This window comes from Erithacus rubecula (genome assembly GCF_903797595.1).
Source record: "Erithacus rubecula genome assembly, chromosome: 3".
Classification (NCBI taxonomy): domain Eukaryota; kingdom Metazoa; phylum Chordata; class Aves; order Passeriformes; family Muscicapidae; genus Erithacus; species Erithacus rubecula.
The window spans coordinates 52571922-52591610 of record NC_136689.1 but is presented as its reverse complement, the minus strand read 5'-3'; the positions used below and the strand labels follow the sequence as shown (position 1 = coordinate 52591610).

Sequence of the window (19689 nt, the reverse complement as noted above, 5' to 3'; positions counted from 1 at the left end):
TTGAAGAACAACATGAGTACCTGTAAGTCCAAACTTAGGATTTTTTCCTTTCATCTGAAGTGGAAAAATGTGGGATCAATTTTTGGAATTTTTGACTTCTCCTTTTGTCTTCTCCTATTGTCTTTCCACACAGTTTTAATTTTACTGCCATACCTATATCAATCCCTTGGGGCTACAAGGGTTGCAAGGACATTTTGTACAAAAGTAGATGTAGATTTTAGGGTGTGATCATAGAAGCACACTTATACTGTGTTGATTCTCCAGAACATGTCCTTTTGTAAAGGATAATTATGTTTGTTATGCAAAAGTCTTTTTCAAGCTGTAGACATGAAGATCAGTCACAAAAACTAATATAGTAGCTACTACTACACAGATTTCCTCAGCTTTTCATCTGTAGATTATTTGTCAAATTAGGTAATAGAATGAAAATTGGTTAAATATTGACCAGAAAAATAGTAAGTTGACAAAAGGCATAACATCTTTGTTTCTAATTGTAGTGATTTTCAAAATTTAAAAATTTAAATAATGCTAAATTTTAGAAAGATAGAATTTTAATTCTGGTAATGTGATACTAAATTTCAATATTTTTCAGACTAATGGAGATGGTTAAAAAAAAACTGGAGAAAAACAGAAGTCTAAATTTTTTAGCTTTTAAGAAACCTAATAGATCTTTACAGGAAAATTAAGAGGAAGTGGGGTTCTGACCTTTTTTTACACATAATTAAGCATTCCAGTCATCAAATATTTTTTTCTGTCTTTTAAAAATAGATCTTACCAGCACTATTCTTATGACCTGGCAATGAATTTTTAGCATACATTCAGAACTTTAAATAATGTGCATCCTAGATGTCTGGCCAGTTCAATATTTAAATCATTGAATAGAGAAAAAATTAGTGTTTTAAACTAAAACAGACTACATGCAATAAACTTAAATGAGTCTCACTTGAAACCACAAATCAAGGATACCAAAGAGTCAAGCTTGAGATATTTGACATCCATCCTTAGTTCACTGTACTGAGGAGTAGATAGGCTCACATAATGTTTGACAGATATATTTAGTGAGAAAGAGGTGTAAAATAGGGCAAAATCTAATTAGCAGAATGGAGTGAAGTTCTGCTCTCTGCAGCAAAATGACAGTTTTCAAACAGGACTGCTGTTTATTTTAAGTTATAGAAGTTCCAAATTATGAAACTTGGCCAGTTTTGCACCCCTATAATTGTTCTGTCATCATTGGTGTTTTTTCTAATTTTCACCAACAAATTGCTAATTTGTCTCCTTGCTCTTCTCAGTTGACTGGTTGTTAAGAGACAAATTATTTCACTCAGTTTTTTGAAGAGCCTTCTGTATAGCAAGACACTAAGTTATTGAGACCTTTAAGTTCATAGCACTGCCTGCCCAGTCTGAGTTAGAGTTTGCCTGCACTGGGTCATCTGCAGCTTGAAATCCCAGAATAATTATGGGACTCAGTATGGTCCCTGACTCAGAATGAGTCACCAAATAGGTCCTCAGTACTACAAAACTCACATTTGGAAACTGTGCCACTACAACACTAAATGTGAAAGAGTAGAGAGGGAAAAGGGACAGAAATAATGACACAAATCCTCTCTGATGAGTTCTGCTAAAAACAGAAATAAGACCTCTTTTAGAATTGCATTCTAAATAGCACTTTTAAAACCTCATATTTGAGTAGTCAGATTTTCCAGACAGCTACAGGTTATGATTATTGGAAGATCTAAAAATTATTTGTCATTTCTGTATCACTAATGCCTGGAGGCCTGTATCAGGATCAAACTGTGGTTGTATATGTTGTTTTTCAAAACAAATGTTTTCATTGCATTCTTTTACTTTAAAAGTGGAACAAAACCACGATGCTTACAATCCCAAAATTGGAAGGAATTGTGTGAACTATTGTGTGAGAAGGAAAAAGAATTAAGAAAAATAGTTTGGATTCAGGCTTTGAGACATTATAAATGTTGAGAAAAATATTGTTTAAAAACTGGCTCTGCAGCGCCCTTTAAAATCAGTAAGCGTCTATTTTAATTCCCATATAAGTAGTAACTGGCTGCTGTCTGTATATATACTTAAATGTTGCTTGCTGTATAAGACCTTGTTTGCTTAATTTCAACCTAACTGAATTTTTATGGCTGTGCTATAAACCTCTCGAAAATAGTGGCTTAAATGGAAATGCTGACACGACATTAATTACACTGGCTCCAGTGTGATACTGTGATTAAAGTTTATTTATTTTGTGTGTGCGTCTGTGTGTGTGTAATTTCATTGTTGAAAAACTAATGGAAAACTAATGTGGCAATGGAGAATATGATTCTGTGCCTGATATTTTTCAACAGCAAGAAACAGTTTAAATGCCAGTTTACAGTACCAGATAATTTATTTTTAATTGAGGTATAGTTTAGGTATTTAAAATTTTGGAAATTAGGGAAAGTGACAAATTTCCCGCTTTAAAGATGTTCACTGTTCTTCCAGGAGTTTTTAAATGTCTTTTTGGGTGGTGAGGCTAAATGTATATTGCATTAAAAAATGAAGAAAATGGTTTCATTTCCTTAATAGCATATGTTCTTTAAAATATTCTGGAGAAAAGTCTTTTCTGAAGGTATGAAGGTGTGCCATCCACAGTTAATATTCTGTTGAATATGAAATAACAACTGTAAAAGTCTGTTTGGTAAATAGTTTGCCTAACTGGCATTTTTAGATTACAGACCTGTGTGTTGCATCTAGTCAATTGGGAAATGAACAGTGCAAATACCATATGGCCAGATGAAGAGTAAGTGATGGAAAGAAAGATCCTGTCTCCAACCTGTTTCTTTGGATAGTGAGCTGGGATTGGAGAAGTCTTGGATTCCATCTGTTTCCAGCAGTTTATAAATCTCATATTAGGCAAGAACTGGATAAAATCATGACATGGTCTGGAGAGCAGTTCTAAGCTGTTCTGTTTCCTGAAGGAGTGTTGAGAGCAGTACTCTATATTGCCAAATGCAGACATCCCTGTTTGATGCTGGGATTTTGGTAAATCCTTTGCTGCTGCTTTCAGGAAGGTGCATTCAGAGCACTTTTAGTGGTTAATCAGCTTTGCTCATGGAGCAGTTAGAAATGTCCCTTTTTCTGGATCCACACAGATATGGAACTTGAAGCCTGATCAGGAAAAGTATCTAATGAGTTGCAGGTTCTGTAGCAGCGAATCATACCCCAGTCAGTCTGTGGCGTGCCTTCCTTGACATGAGTGCTGGTGTTCTGCCTCATCTCAGGGACCAAAGTAATCATTCCTACTCTTGCCATAAACACCTCTCCTAGAAGCTCAAGGCATCCAGTCAAACTTTTTTTATGACAAGTGAATTTTTGCAGATATTGGTAATGCTAAGCTGTCAGGTAGACTGACTGCTGTAAAGTTGCAAGGCAGCATGTCCTGCAACATGGTAGGGGAGTGACAGACAAGCAGTGTAAGTTGAAAAGATCATAGAGGAAAAGTGAAATCTTTGTGTGGAATGCCCTTCTTCAGTCTGCTCAGTGAGAACATTCAGCATTCATTAATCCAGTCCATGAAATTTACATTTTTTTATTTTTACTGTTTGCTTTCACTGGAAGAGAGTGCAAAGTAGGCAAATAGTTTCAAAGTGTGTGGTCTTTATGGTTTATATGTATTGCTCAGAACTACCACTGACCAAACTTCTTGGTCTTGTTCCCATTTGTTACAGTAATTAAATATTAAGTTGTTATGAAAGGATTGTGCCGTTCCCTTGAAAGAAAATAGAATGTGACTCCTCCATGATTCTGTGGCACAACTGATGTTTTATTCAAACTAATACATAAAGGTAGAGAAATTATGTGCAAAGTTTATTCCATCTGGAAGGAATGTAATGATTCTGGATCAAAGCAAAATTGAGAATCTCCTACACTGCAGTTAATTAGATCATTTTGGACAGAGAAAAATCAACATATACTGTAGATACATTTGGTTGGAAAGATAAAGGTGCCTGTACAAGTCAGTCAAATCCTGAATACATCACTTTCTCAGTTGTAGCCTTTAATCTGCATTTGGACTAGATAATGCTTGTCCTTAAATGACCTTTACATTGAATTGAATATTGCATTGGAAAACTTCAAAGTCTGATTGAAGACAAATTATGTAATAAAACTGTGGTTCCAAGCCTGCAAGGGACCAGCTCTTCTGTTTGACCACACCCATTAATACCAGGAAAGTACTTCAAGCTTGTAAACAAAGACCTGTGTATGGTCACCTAGTGTCTCCCTGATTCTGTAAATGAGAAAATGGAGGGGAGAGGAAGGAGTGACACTTGAAAAGCAATCTCTTAAAAAATTGTTAATGATATGTTTCAAAGCTTTGTTTGAAAATACTGGCTTGGCTTTTCCTGGTGTTATGTTTAAGACTTCACAAGAAGGTGTCTTTGTTCTGCACTGATTCCAGCTGGTTCCAAAGTTTCACCCAGCCTCCACATAAAGCTGCTTGCTCCTATGTCAGCCTTGGGAGGGAGCTCAGAGGAGCGTTCTGCTGTCATGCCGTGGGAGAGAGCTGCCTGTTGTGCTGACAGACACCTAACTTACACAAATACTGTATCTAGCCTTTATATAAGGATACCATCCTTCCAAAATCTTAAGCAAGCTGTTTGATGATGCCAGTTGAAGCAATCAGCCTCTTGCTCTGTAAGACCAAGAACAGTTAGAATGCATGCAAAAATTTATCCCTTTAAATCCTGCTCCAGAAGGTGCCAATACATACTGACTCTCCCATAACCTTCAGCTGTTCCCCTCATGATTCCTAGTTGGATATTTTTAGGGATGCTACTATACAAGTTTATGAATCTGAAAGATACTTCAAATCCAAGGCTATCTAGCATCAGGTATTCCAAATGAAAAGGGATTTTAAGAATCTCTACTTGTTCTAGGGTCAAAGTTGGAAAAGTGCTGTCTTAATAAGGTCCTGTAACATCCATTTGAAAGCCTGAGGTGATGATGGATGCACACAGGACCTTGAGATTTGCCTTTGAACATATGCTGATGTTGTACTGGATATCATTCAATGGGAATTTACAGATTATTTTATTGGAAATCCTCAAGTTTTTGCACCATACTTAAAAAGCTACACCTTTGAATGCTCACAATCTTTCTCTGCCTTTTTTCATGAATAAGATGTCAAATGATTTTTTGCTTGGTATTTGTTTCTTGCCTTCACCAAATGATGTGCTATTGCTCAGGATACCTCATGGGAGTAGTACTCATGATTGTACTCTGAAAAATCTTCTCAGAAGGCCTCATTCTTCAGAAAAAATCGGAAGGGGAAAAGGACTTTTGCCTTGTGTGTGTAGTGTCTTTTATTGCACTAATGTGAAATGATTCGATGTGATGGACAGCAGTTTATCAAAACAAAATCTCATTAAAATCTGTCTGCACTTTGCCCTTACTCTCCTTTGTATAATAAGATTGTGAATCTTTCTGTGACCAGAGATTAACCTGTGGTAACCTGTAGTGTGTGTACATTTATGGGTGATGAATAAAGCCATTGTCACCCTTAAATGTTGGCATCAATATTTTGTTAGTAACATTTGGAAGTTTCTGCTTTGTCAGCAGCAAGGACTGGCAAATAATCAGCTGTTTTGTAATGGGAAGCTTAAAATAGCAGCTGAAGACATTTGATTTAAGCTTCGTGGAAAAAGACACTGCTGCATTTATTATGATACCATTTTTGTTGTGTAAGGATGACATGATTGTTATTTTAGCTTTTTAGACATACAGTGCAATTAAGAATAATCAGTTTTCCCACACATTCCACAAAGCAACTGAAGCACACATGCTAATAGCCAGGCCCTTAAATTTAGGGTGACTTCCGCTGCTGCATAGGCAGCCAGTGGGTACAGATGCATGTTTCACAGAGGCATGCAGCTATTGTGTGACTGCAGCCTTCTTACAGAGATGTGTCTCAAGAGAAGCTGCTGATAGATAATAAACTTGATTTGCCCATACTACCACTATAAATATACATTTGGGAGTATATAAATACAAATGGAAATGTAAATATATATTTGGGAGTGCTGAGGAGGGGGTTCTGTACCTATGGCATACACTGTAGGCTTTGTAAGCTGTAGCAGGCATCCAGACTAGAAGTTCAGAATAATGTACAAAATAATTCTGATTTGTGTTTGCAGGAAGTAGGTGCTTGCACCAATAAAAATTGTGCTGTGTTATATATGCACACTGATGCATACAGTGTTTGACCCGTAATTTGTGTGACTTGCATGAGGCTGGTTATTGAACGTCAGCAAAGACAAATCAAGATTTGGGCAGAGTGTTCAGAAAATAGATTTTGCCTGTAACTAAAGGTAGTAAGTTTATACTGACAGTTTTAATTCATAATTATTCCCACTAGATGCCATTTACTGAGAGGGAGAGTCTTACATATTCTTTTACCAGGGTCTGCCAATTGTTTTACACAGAGGTTTTATGAACAGATTTAGCTAAGAAATGTTCATGTATTTGCATACAAATCTTTTTTTTTGTATTCTTTTCTCCAATCTTTTCTCTGTGCTTACTCTTCTCCTCAGTGTGTGTGTATAGTGCCTTCATATTATGTATGTTAGGAAGCTTTGACTGTATTGTGGCCAAATCAGTGATACTTTCTTGCATGCTTGGGACTCATTGTTTGCTGAATTTTATCTTTGATTGCTATCTTAGACTGAATTACTTAATTAAATGTGTGAAAAAAAAATTGCTAAACCTTATAACTTGACAATACTACTTACTATGAACTGAAATATAGAAAGAGCAAACAGGTGATATTGTAACTATGGTGTTTAGTTACCTGCATTTCAGAGGACATGATTGTCCACATACAATTTTAAAACTTCAACTATATCAGATGGTAAAAGAGTCTTAGTGAACATATTTGTGTCTATATGAAAGATTGCAAGTTGAGATAGCATATTGCTCTCTGTGAAGAAGAATAAGCCAGAGTGGCATGAGAAGAATTTTAAAGTGTTTCCATTCCAGCACGTATATTTATGTGTTATTTTACCAAAATTCATTGTGAAAATTCACACCCTTAAGTGAGGACATAATAGCTTATTAAAAAAGAAGGAAAAAAAAAAAAGAAAGTTTTCTAGGAATGGAAGATGAGTTTTGCTCTCTGCAAGAAAGGATTACAAGACCTTGCCATCATTAGTGCAGCAACCTATTCTGGCCTTTTACACTGAAGTCAAATCAATAGTGAAAGAGTTTTTCCCAAATGTTTGCAAAAATTGGGCTGGCACCATGTATGACGGAAACTGCAGTTACATACCTTTGTATAAAGGAGAGATGTGGAGAAAAGAGAAGTTGCATTATCCAATTTTAGAAGATGCCTTAACACAATGGTAAAAATTGAGGATGTTGCCAATTACAGATTTTCTTTTTTTCAGTGAAAATCTAAGTGAGATGGATTGGAGTGAAATGAAAGCTGTTATGTCCTACACAGTTCAAGGTCATGTTCACCATGAAATGTGCCACTAAGGCCACTGAAATGAGGTCAAAAGTAAAAATTCCTTCTTTAAAGTTGGAAAAGTAGTCCCATTTCCTCTATGAGATCTATGTTGAGACCACTGACCAGGGTGATAGCCTTATCTCCAGCTGAAGAGCTGTAAAGATGCAATCTATCACTTTAGTTTCCATGGGGGTTCCTCATTTGTAGTTGTTATTTGGCAATTATTTTGTTGGCGTGTTTGGTCAAGATCTGTGACTTTTCAGTGCAGCTGTCTGCTCTGAGTCAGACTAAGAATGAAGCTGAATAAATACCTCCTGGCAAGTGAACGTTATCATGGTAATCCTTCTCCTGTGACTGTGGGACACATTAAGTTTCAGGGTTGCTCATGACACATTTTTAGCAAATATACTATTAACAAAGATGACTTCTCAAATCTAGAAAAAAAAATTCAAAAAGGGCCTCATCCATCTTTCTGTATGGATGACTTGGAGCCACTTTTCTAGAACAAGAGATTGGGTATGAATGGGAATGTTTTAGGAAATAATTTGAATGTTATTTACAAAGTTTCACTTCAAAGGTGTGCTAATATTTTATTGTTTAGTTACATCTTATCACCTGTCTTTGTTCTTCTAGGCATTTAAGACCAAGGATGGCTACATCGTGGTGGGAGCTGGAAATAATCATCAGTTTGTCACTGTGTGCAAGGTGTGTTAGGCAAGAGTATAGAAATGTGTAATAGGTTTTTGTTGTTGTGGTTTTGCTTTTTTTTTGTATGGAAATAAGTGGTGAGTATAAATTCTAACACTGCTGCTCAGGCTGATCATCTGAGGGACTAACATGGGGTCTGTGTTTTGGCCCTGAATTCAGAACACATCAATTCTAAAGCTTGTAGGTAATGTGACAATGTTTCTCCATGAAATATGTGATAAAGTATTACAAAGCAAAGTTGGAGGTTGGGTTGTTCTGCTACTTTGCTACTTGAATCAGTACTGAAGGAGATTGTCCTTTTGAGCTCTTACCACATGCTGATCTGTGCTCACTGAGACAACATTTTTAAAAATTACAGTCTTAGTTATTTTAGCCATTGTTTTTTTTCTCTAGGAACTTGGATACTTAACATAAATTAATGACAATCAGGAAATTGAGCATTATTTCTGTCCATTTTCATGTCAGATATTTCTCATTTCTGTGGAAGTTCACCACTGATAACTGGAATATGTAGTAAGAGGACAGTGCTCTTTTGAGTCTCTTTAAGTACAGTTTGGGGTATGTCCCACCTCGCTATGTGGAAAAGTTCTGCTTTCACTTACTTGAATTGGCTCTTAACCTCTTCAAAATTTGCTCAGTGGGTTTTCTTCATAAAGGTGTCTGACCACTACAGTCATCATTATCTTAACATGAATGAAGACTAATAGCAGAATAAGTACCTGACATAACTCAGTTTTATCAGACTCATTACCTCATAAAGGAAATCTTTCCAGTGTCCCAGGACATAGCCATAAATATCTTCTATTTTAGGTGTTTTATCACCTAAAGTGAAGAATTATGTAGCAAATGCTTGTCATCCTGCCATCCTTGAGTAAGACAGAGCTGAAGATCCATCTCAGTAGGTTCTGACATCTTGATATGAGCAAGCAGGCTCATATCAAGTAATCTTTAGACCATGCACTTCACCTGACTTTAGGGCGCAGCTGAGAGAATTACACTGTGCCTTGTTGCTTCATTTTCTCTCTGTGATCAGTAAGGAGTGAATGGAACCCCAGAAGATGACACAAGATTTTAATGGTTCGCTTTACCCTAGAGTATAAGGATAAAAATGGAGAGACAAATATTGGCCCTGGTCTGCAAACTGATTTTTTGTTTTATTTTGTTTTTTTATCCTTATAAGTGTGTTCTGGTGTACCTACATAATAACAAGAGGTACAGAACATGGAAAAATTATGATTGCTTAAATTTCAAAGGGAATAAAAAAGCAGAAAAAATAGTTCAAGTTTTGAGTAATTGTTAGGTTCAGTTATCATATTTGTTTCAAAAAGAATGCTTTTTGCCCTTATCAGGACATTGAAGGTATGAATTTGGGATGTTACATTGCCCAGAAATGAAATTATGAGGGAGCCAGTGGAATGCTGGAATGAATACCCATTAGAGATATGCTCTGTGCTAAGTCAAAGGTGATTTGGAACTTAAAGCACTGTGAAGAGAGAAAGCCAATAAACAAAAATAACTGTATTACAGGAAGGCCCACAACACCCAGTGAACTTTAGTAAATACAGAGACAACTAATTCAAACATTGGAATTGCTATTAGAGAATCTTTCTGAGCTGGGTTGGTGCTGAAAATACAGGCTGTATGGAAGCTGCGCCCTGAGGACTCTAAAGATGTAACAGCTGGCTCAAGCTGTCAACAATTGCAAACATTCTGCTTCAACTGTATCTTTTTGAGCAAGCAGAAAGAGAAATCTGGAATAATTCGCTGCGATATTTTCAAAATCAATGGCAACTAACTGTAGCTTGTTTGAGGACTTGGATAATTGCAGAAAAACTTTGTGACACTGCTGGCTGAAATGCATTTGATTGTGGTCAAGTGTTACAACAGCATACCCTGACCCTTGGCTGATTTGGTCTGACTAGGAATACTGAGCGAGAGTCCTCAGAAGACTGAAGTTTAGTGTACAGCAAGGGAGAATGCAAACAGATTTACTAGTGTTTTAGGACAAAACAGAGAGAGCATAAGCTCTAAGTGTGATTGTAGAGCTTGAACAAAGCCTCAAATAGGGACCACCATTATTATTCCAAATGCTCACAATGAAATAGGAAATAACATTGGCAACATGATGCAGAAAGATGAATGGTACATTAATGAATAACTTCTCAAGTGTGCATTTGTTAGTCATAAAAAAAAAATTGAGAGGTACATATATAGACATACACTTTTACACCAGATGGACATTAAGCTAAAGCTGGAATCAGTAACATTAATTAAAACAGTAGAGTGAGCAACTCCATATGATCATTTTTCATATAACTCATCAAATGGAACCATAGCTTTCTGATTAATTTCTTGGTTTTTTGAGCTCACATAAGTATTCACTATCATTTACTTTGAACAACCTTAGAGGGTTTTTTTTTCTAAAGCAGTGATTTGTAACTCCAAAACAGCAGTATTAAAATGGAGATAATTTTAGGGGGTACCAGTAATATTTGTCAGCATCCAAATAGAAAAAATTAGCAATTTAACTATTTTCTAGTGCCAAATGATGATATGTTTTGATTTCCATAAAATAGATTATGTAAATGCAGAAGGAAAAGAAGATATGCTATTAATTAAATATTCATGTAAGATGATTATATTGGTGTTTTGTGTTACCTTGCAGATAAAAATCTCCAGAAAAGTTTTGTAACATCACCATTGTTCTAAGATAATTTACAGATACCTTGTTTCCATGCTTAATTTTGTCACTCTAGGTGAAAATTATGTCAAAGATGACTATCTGTTTTTAATATCTCTAAGTAAGTGTTGAAAGAATATTTGTTTTGCTAATACTTTTATAGTATCAACAGCTATTCACTTGTAAAGGAACCTGTATCCTTATCCACTCCAGCAAAGTCAGGAGTCATTAAGTGATTGTGGCCTTGGTGTAAAACAGTTCCAGAGGAATTAGTAGAATATAATGTTTGAAGCAAATATCAGAGAGATTGACACCAATTTATGTGTAACTTAGATGTGGTAGTACACAGGCATATGGATTCAAGGAGTGACTGAACATGGTAACAAATCATAAATTCACTGATTGCTAAATATATGGAAAACACCTTCAACTCAGAAATGTCCTAAGCAAGAGAGGATCGGAGCTTGGATGAATATTAAGGAAGTGTTGGATGTACTGGCTCTGTTCTTGAACTCTTCCTAAGCATCAAACAACAGGAAGAGATAGAGTGATGTTTTATAGGAATTTCAGGCTTGAGACACTGCATTTTTTTGGTAAACCCTCTTAGAAATAGCCCTATTAAAAATGTAGCATGTTTAGAATAAGACTCATAATAAGAAAAACTGAGCTTTAGTGTGTGTTAGTGAGTAAAAATGCATGACGAATGTGACAGTCTCTTTCTTTTTAAGATTCTATGCTGCCTCTTTTACATAGCTGATGTAATTGGTGTATTTTTAGAAATCACATTTAATTATGTTTATTTGTGTTCTATAGAAAGTCATTGTGGCCATGCAGGTATATTATATTGATTTTCTACACAACTGCTTCTTCTAGTGAGTGCCTATACAAAATTCCAAGACTCATTCTGCATATTTAATTTCCTTTATAACATTGTCTTCACATGTTGTTTAGAGTTCTAATGCGACAGGTAGAAGTTACACATCAAAGACATATTTCTCCTTTCTTAGAGGCTATATCACCACTTTTCTTTATTAATTCTTCTGAAAATAAAAAGTAATAAAGAAGACTAATGGTGTTTCAATAGAAAAGGACTTATTTTTAAATTTTCTTTTTTTTCCCTCTTTGACAGAGATTACGGAAATGGAAAGAAATAATCTTAGATATATCTTTTCTCCAGCTAACATATTAAGTGCAGACATATTTCTTATTTTTTGACATATGATTTAGTACAGGATAATCCCATAGATGCATCCATCCCCAAGTCAATAACTTACTTTTTTTGTGTTCTATGGATTTTTCCTGGCTAATCCTGAAAGCTGTTAGTTAAGATATGGATCTTCAATCTGATTTCTTTCTTTTTCCTTTACTTGTTATGTAACATTATCCAGGAGGCTTTTTACAAAAAGGAGTAAAAATTAATTTTTAATTTATCTATATTAAAAGATTGATGATAAGTAGTGATTATTAGAAATCGGTGATTTTTTAAAATCAGTAATTACTTTGTTAGCTATATATATATACACACATATATATACCTCCTGTCAAGCACATTTCTTACCTAAATTTTTATTTACTTAGATCCTGAATTTGCCTGAAGTTAGTAAAGACCCCAGATACAAAACTAATACACTCAGAGTCCAGAACAGAAAAGAACTTATTGACATATTATCAACCCGGTAAGTTAATTAAAAGGGAAGAATGTACATTCAATCTGTTAATTTAAATAGTAATGTATAACAAACTATCATAATGTGAAAATTTTATTTTACTCTTCTTAGATATTCTAGTTTTTATAATAGATATTGTGAAAGCTTACTGGTGTTAAGTAGCCTGCCTTTTGCACACAGTAGTGTCAAATAAAGAATGCAGAGCACAGATTCAAGTTTTCAGTAACCATGTTAACTTCTTTTTAACAGTATCTTGAATTTTAGTGAAACCAGTGTTTTCTGCTTTCCTGGATGAATGCAGCACCTGGAAAAACTGTTTGGAGCACCATTTGGTTTTGCTGTGAGATTTTAAATGCATGTTTTTAATTTTTCAATGCGTATTTCTGTATCCAGGGGAGCTTCACTTTCTGGTACTCCCTTACTGCTGGCTGTGTATTGTGGTACTCTGTGCCACACATTCTCCCTTGCCATTCCTTTTGAAATCAAAAGGATATGTATTTAGTTTTCTGTTTGGGAATCATCCAATTAAATCCTTAATTAATTTTTTATAAAAGAGAAAACTCAAAAAACTTTTTATTTGGAAGATTAAAATAGCCTAGTTACCTTCCTCATTCTGTTTGAGAAGGTCTTCTTTCTGTAGAGTGCTCTCCTGTTTATTGGAGAGGATGATAAATGTATGTAATGAAAAAAAAATCACATCTAAGTGTAAACCTAATCTAAGGTGGCTTTGGCAGTACCTCATACTTCTGGGGATGAGCAGAAGAGGTTGTTGATTACTCAAGAAAAGTCATACCATCATATTGACACTTGGTCAGTATTAGTCTTTGTCAACAAATGCGTTACAGTCATCACTGAGGCAATTTTACTGGGGGGCTTTAGAAGCATTAAGTCAGATGTCTCCCCTTTTCATTCCATCCAAGAAAAAGAGCTTTAGTAGCACATCCACATGTCCCACTCTAAACTCTACAAATTTTTTGGATATTGAGAACCAGAGTCATTAAAGAGTGTAGTGAGTTATTTTACCTCTTCCAGTTGCACTTGTGCTTTGGTCTCTCTCTTACCTGTCCATCTTCAGATGTCCTGCTCTGGTGAAAAAATGAAGTACCAGGTGACTTTGCATTTTTGAATAGTTATGGTGCAACTGTCCTTGATTAACTTTTGGAACTGTTCTTTTACCTTCCTATAACAAATGGATTGTGACAGGGCAGAAGAGGCCACTCTTCATGCACGTTCTGAGTCCCTGAGAGGCCACAATTTAACTTTTAACCTAGTTTTGAGCTGTTATATCCTTGATGCATAGTTTTAATTTCAAAGCTGTTTCATACTGACTTATTACTTGGACTTCATTTAGTATGGCATTTGTCTGATGTACTCTGGTACCTTGTGAGAAGGCTATTTTGCCTCCCATAGATCAGTTAATTTATAGCACTTTGCTTCTGGTTAATTTTGGACGTTGTAGTTTTCTTCCCATGGAAAATGTCTGAACAAGAAAATAAAGGTCAAGGAAGAGTTGTTCTTTGAATTGCCAGAATTACAGGGTTTTTTTGTATCTGTAGGTATTAGTTAGTCAAATCACATTACTGCTAATTACTGCTTTAAGTCTCTTTTTCTTTCTCAGAGTGTGTGTTCTGTTTTGTTATTATAATTTAGGCTGAATTTCTGCATATTAAGTGCAAGTATGTAAATGTGTACACATTTTTGGAGTAGACATTTCTAAAGTATTCTGTTATGTCGTATTATTGTGGGTTCATCTGGCAATCAGTTATAAAACAGATATAACAAACACTTTTGGTATTGTAATGGAAGTTGAATATGTTTCCACACATATTCCATGGTAACTTTGCTTTAATTCACTAATGTACCATTTTTTGTAAAATTATATAGGGTTTATTTTTGAAGTTTCTTGGAGAATTAAATGAATAGTTTCTCAGTGCAGAAAAATGTCAACCCTTGAGAAATGAAGGGAAATGACAAAATACTAATGATAGAATTTCACTGAAAAATACCTTAATTTACTCACTGATTGCTTGATAGTATTACAGCTTCCAGCACATGGAAAATATAACCCTAAGGTGCATTACTTGTACAAAAACACCTGCAGGCCCTTCCATTCACTCACTGTATGTGCACTGGTGTCCACCTTAAAATGAATTTGTGGAGACATGAGCTGGAGCACTTAGAAGTAATATTCTTATATTTTCTCAGTCTAGTGAATGAAGTACAGTTGTTAGCAGTACAGTACTTTTGTTAAGATGAGCCACTCTTTTTCCCCCAAACTCCTCTGCTGCCTTTTTCAGTTTATACACCCTTCCTGTTCCACTAAGTTATTGGTATTTAAGCAGCACATATGGCTGATGCTCAGTACTCTGCAGTTGCTATTGTACAGCAGATATAAGCATATATTTTTTCCAAGCCTTGGATGTTGTTATAATCCTAATAAACCAAGGCTTCATCAGAGTTTAGTGCAGGCTTCCATTGACCTATCTACTCTGTTTCTTTGTTCTTATCCTTTTAAAACTGTTTCTGGAGCTATGTTTCACTTTTCAATTTTTTTCTTAATTTTCAAAATTAATTACTTGATATTAATTTCTAATTTCTGAGCATTCAGTAAGCACAAAAAGATGGATTCTTTACTTCCTCATCTTAAGAAAAAAGGTTTGCCAGGCTTTGTATAGAAATAGAAGGAGGTGTTCAGACCTACTCACAGGGTCAATAACTCCCTGAAGTCTTGAGTATTTAATTTGCTTCATGTGTGGAGCTGAAATTTTTGAAAGCATCTGAACTCTGAATACCAAGGAGACACTTGATGGCTTTCATTTGCTAGAGTAAAAAACTGAACAGCTGACACTCTTTGGTCACAGTTTTATTTCTAGATGTGTGCACAAAGGAAATATCGGGACAATTGGCCAAAGTTAAGGAATGCTGTTTTTTTTTAAGAAAAAAGCTCTCTTTTGGGAATTCTTGACTCAAGTGATCTCTAATTTAGACCAGTAATTCTACTCACCACCTGTGGTAACCATGCCATTTTCAAGGCATTTAGGTAACCATGGGGATTATGCAGCACTTAGAAGAAATTGACCTTTAAACAGAAAACTTTTCAGAAGGGTGTGAAATGATGTATTCATCGAAGTCAGATCTACTGAACTGAGTGAGAATTTAAGATGGGGATGAACATGCCTTCAGACTTATATGTAACTTGAAACAACAGCTCTGAAAGGTGAGAATTGCTCCATTCATTTCAAGAAGAATTTTCTCATCCTCTTTCTTCTCTGACAGAAGTGAAGAGTGAAGCATGCCTGTCCTTAACTTTTCAATCCAGCTTGCTCTCTGTACATCTCAATTCCCTCTGTAGGGCACAAATGAAAGACAGAGAGAGAGAGCAAATAAGGAAGGATAAGCTCACATATCTGCAGACAATGTTGGATCTCAATCAAAGTGATGGGAAGGTAAATCACTGTGGAGTGGTATGCTGATTCTAAGAGAGCCTGCTCTCAAACTGAAGCAAGAGGAGGGATTGCAGAAAAAACCTCCATCTCGAGAAATTGAGTGTTTTTCACTTCCGTAGTCTATGAGGAAATTAATAAAATGCTGCAAGGACCACTGGTTCATAGGATATTCACAGGGAAGAAGGATATAGGCTTATGGGGCATTTTGAACTTGTTTTGCTACTGGTGGTATTGTCCCTTTCCCATGTCTGGTCTTCTTCCTTCTATGCTGGTTTTTTCCTGTCCCCATCATCTTCCTCTACTTTCTACAGGCCCCTTCCCCCTCTTCATCTTATTGCCTCTTTCTCCTCCCACTGCTGACATTTGCAGATCTACTCTTCAGTTAAAAAAAAAAAAAAAAAAAAGAAAAAGAAAAAGGTTTGGGTGCCTTCTGTATCTTCCTCTCTATTTAGGTTACATTTTCCCCAAATGACAAGAAAGCAGAACTCTGACAAAAGCAAATTACCTCTGCCTTCCTCTCTTGTATATATGCCAAGAGTCAATTTAAAATGACCCCACCTGGGTGGAGGTCAGGTTGAATGGCTACCACTGAGGCCCCTGAGGCTCACAGCTCATGTGAGAACTGACAGACTACAGAACACTGTTTTTTAAGTTTCAAGTTCCACCTTAAGTTAAGGTGGAAACCTCTGGCTTGTGATTTAGATGTACATCTAACTCACAAACAAGAGAACCAATTTTAATTTTTGCTGCATTCCCGCTCTACCTTCCTTCCACTTTTGCTTCCACTAGAACACAATAGTACCAGACACAATGCAGATAATTTTGTCTCTATATATATATATGCATGTATATGTCAAGACACATATATATAGAGTGCACATGAAATTTGAGAAGCATCTGTGCAAAAGCTAGTGTAATGCCAGTTTTAAAAGAAGCTGCTTTGAGAAAGGGGGCTTAATCTGTTGACCTTCTCCAAATTACTCCAGAATTTGAACATTACCTACCATGCACCTCAGTAGTGTTGACACATTTTAAGACAGGGCAGCTAAGTGTGTGCTCTAAGGTACTTTGGGAAATTAACCTGTAAATGGAACAGAGTGTGTGGGTGTATATGAATGTAGGTGAGAGGTGAGTAGCAGGCGTGCCCTCACCTTTAAATTGAAGCAGTTTCACATAAAGAAGAAGACATAAATTCAGCATGATTAGTGCTCCTGCAGCTCTAACTAAATTATTGTAGACTCAGAAGTGTTAGGGCTGGAAATGATTCAGAGTGGAACTTCTATTCCTAGCACTTATATTTTAAACCCCTTATTCTTGACTGTATGCTACAGCTGCATGCTGCGTATCTAAGTGTGAGGGGAAAAGGAATGAGCAGGAAGGAAACACACAGGAACTTGATCCTCAGTTAATAAAGTCGTTGCTAAATGGTTTCCACCTAGTAACAGAGGAGGAGGGCACCTAAAGGGGAAAGAGTATTGTAAGATGTTTAATTTGCCTGATGAGAAGCATTGTTAAATTCACACTTGTTAAGACACACCCAGTCTTTGTAAATCTCCTTCCCTATCCCCACCATTTCCTTTTCTAAACCAAGAGCCTTACTGACTGAAGTCACTGTTGACAACATTACAGGAATGAGCCTCTTGTTGTTTACAGCTTCAGCAGGACAGGTGTCTGAAGTTTGAGAGACAGTTGACTTCAGTGTGGCTCAGCTGGTAAGGTTTACTTTCCCCAGTGACCTACCTCACCATCAGGATGCAGAGGGTTGAGCTATATAGACATTACCTTCCAAACTACCACATTTTGCTTTAAAATGCTTTTTTTTACAATTTTGATTTTATGTTGACTTCTGTGTATACAAACAAGAGAGATCCAAAATGTCTCAAGCATCTGATTTTTGGACTGGGTAAGCTAATGTGTATTTTCTGTGTTCTTTTCTTACCATTTAATAAGCTTCTAAGATTTTCATATATTTGTGTGAAGTTTAAGATCCTTTCTGAAAAGGAACGTGCCATCTCTTTTCCGATGACTTACATTTCTAACTTGAGGCTGCTGAAATCAAGGATTTTAAATGAACTTTTTGACCTGACCTTCAATAGCTCTTCAATCCCCTTTAGTTAAAAGGCAAAAATCAATGTAACTTTTTGTCCTTCTCAATGTGCTTTTATTGATGTTGTTTGCCTAGCTGATTTTCAGTTAATTTGCCCTTCTTTTGTCATAATTATAAAAGTTACGGTGCTTTTTTTTGCTTGAAAAGAGAGGAAGGTTGGAGAAAATTCTAATGGAGAAAATTTCTAATGTGCATATCTTAGCATTGTCTGACTACTAAAAGAACTAGTTCTAGTGCTGGATTAACTACTCAGTAGCCATAAGAAATACATTTTACAAGAAAGACATGTTTCCCTCTGGTATGCCCTTCCTTAAAAATCATACATGGTTTTTAAGGCATCATGTAAATCTTGATAGAAGAATGAGAAAGTCCATTAATCTCTGGCACAGATTTTGTGCATAAAGATGAAGGTTTATTGATAGCTTTATAAAACTGGTAATAATATTTATAGTATTCAGAAATATAAAAGAATTTTCATGGTGGACTCATGGTACCTGCAAATCTCTGGATAGTATTTTATGTAGTACCACTTATATTCTACTGTATGTGATATCTTTTAAAGTAGTAGAAATATCTCTCAGCAAAATCTGTCAGTACAATCATATTGATCCCAAATATTTTAATATTTTGTCCGTTATGGTTTTCCCAGTGATTCACCAGTAACAGGAGAATAGACACTAACAGAGATATTTATGGACTACTGAGTAAATACTGTAGTATTCATTTTGAAAACACTAATTTCATATTCACTGTACACTAAATAATAATAATAAGTTCTTTGAATTTTCCAGACAAATAATTTATAGGACTTTAATTTTGTATAGTGTCTTCCATAGTTGCTACTGTAAGAAACTGTACCAACTCTTACCCATTTAACTACTATTAAAGAGGTGGGTAGTTAAGAGAGAAAATATTGTAGGTATTTGGGATTGAAGAGACTGTTGATAAACCAAAGTGAAACAAAAACTGTGATGCAGATTTGAGTTGTGCTAGAAAACACAGGAATGCTGTTGTGGCCTTTAGCAAGAACAGAGGAGCTTTTTGTGATTGACCACTTGTGAAAAGCTCTCACTAATCCTGGAGGTAGCTGTTCCATCTGCATTTGGTAGCTGTCCAAATTACTTCTCTAAATTAATTGCCGTAAGTTTCCTATAGAACAGAGCAGCATCTTGCTTCAGTAGTTCTGCTAAATTTTAAAAGGAATTTTAGGTAGTTTTATCCATTAAAGAAACATGGTTGCCCTTCCACATAGGATGTAACAAGGATTGAAGGTTTCCTAGGAAACATAGGAAATGGAATGCACACAAAGTGGATTCATTCAAGCTTTTAAAGTCTTTGTTTCATTGAATGACAGAATATTGCTAAAAAAAAACAAACCAACAAGTTTTACTTTAATAACTATCAGGGTGAGAAACTTAGAAACAAGCTCAAGTGCTGTTAAAATATATTAATAATTAAAGCCATTTCATTTAACTTGCACAGGTCAAGCAGAAATTATTTTTCTGTTTTACATGTAAAGATCCATTTCTTGCCTTTCTTTTTTTTTTTTTTTTTTTTTTTTTTTTATTTTTTTAATTAGAATTTGTTAGAAAGCA

General features: G+C 35.6%; 1 protein-coding gene across 6 annotated transcripts in view; it reads left to right on the top strand.

Moving 5' to 3' along the window:
- Positions 1 to 19689, top strand: part of SUGCT (succinyl-CoA:glutarate-CoA transferase) — a 311627-nt gene that overhangs the window by 107691 nt on the left and 184247 nt on the right. For all 6 annotated transcript variants that reach the window (XM_079301962.1, XM_079301965.1, XM_079301960.1 and 3 more), the window contains exons 10-11: positions 8120 to 8191; positions 12453 to 12550. In XM_079301962.1, coding sequence (XP_079158088.1) covers positions 8120 to 8191; positions 12453 to 12550 — 170 coding nt within the window. The remainder of the gene's footprint in view (positions 1 to 8119; positions 8192 to 12452; positions 12551 to 19689) is intronic.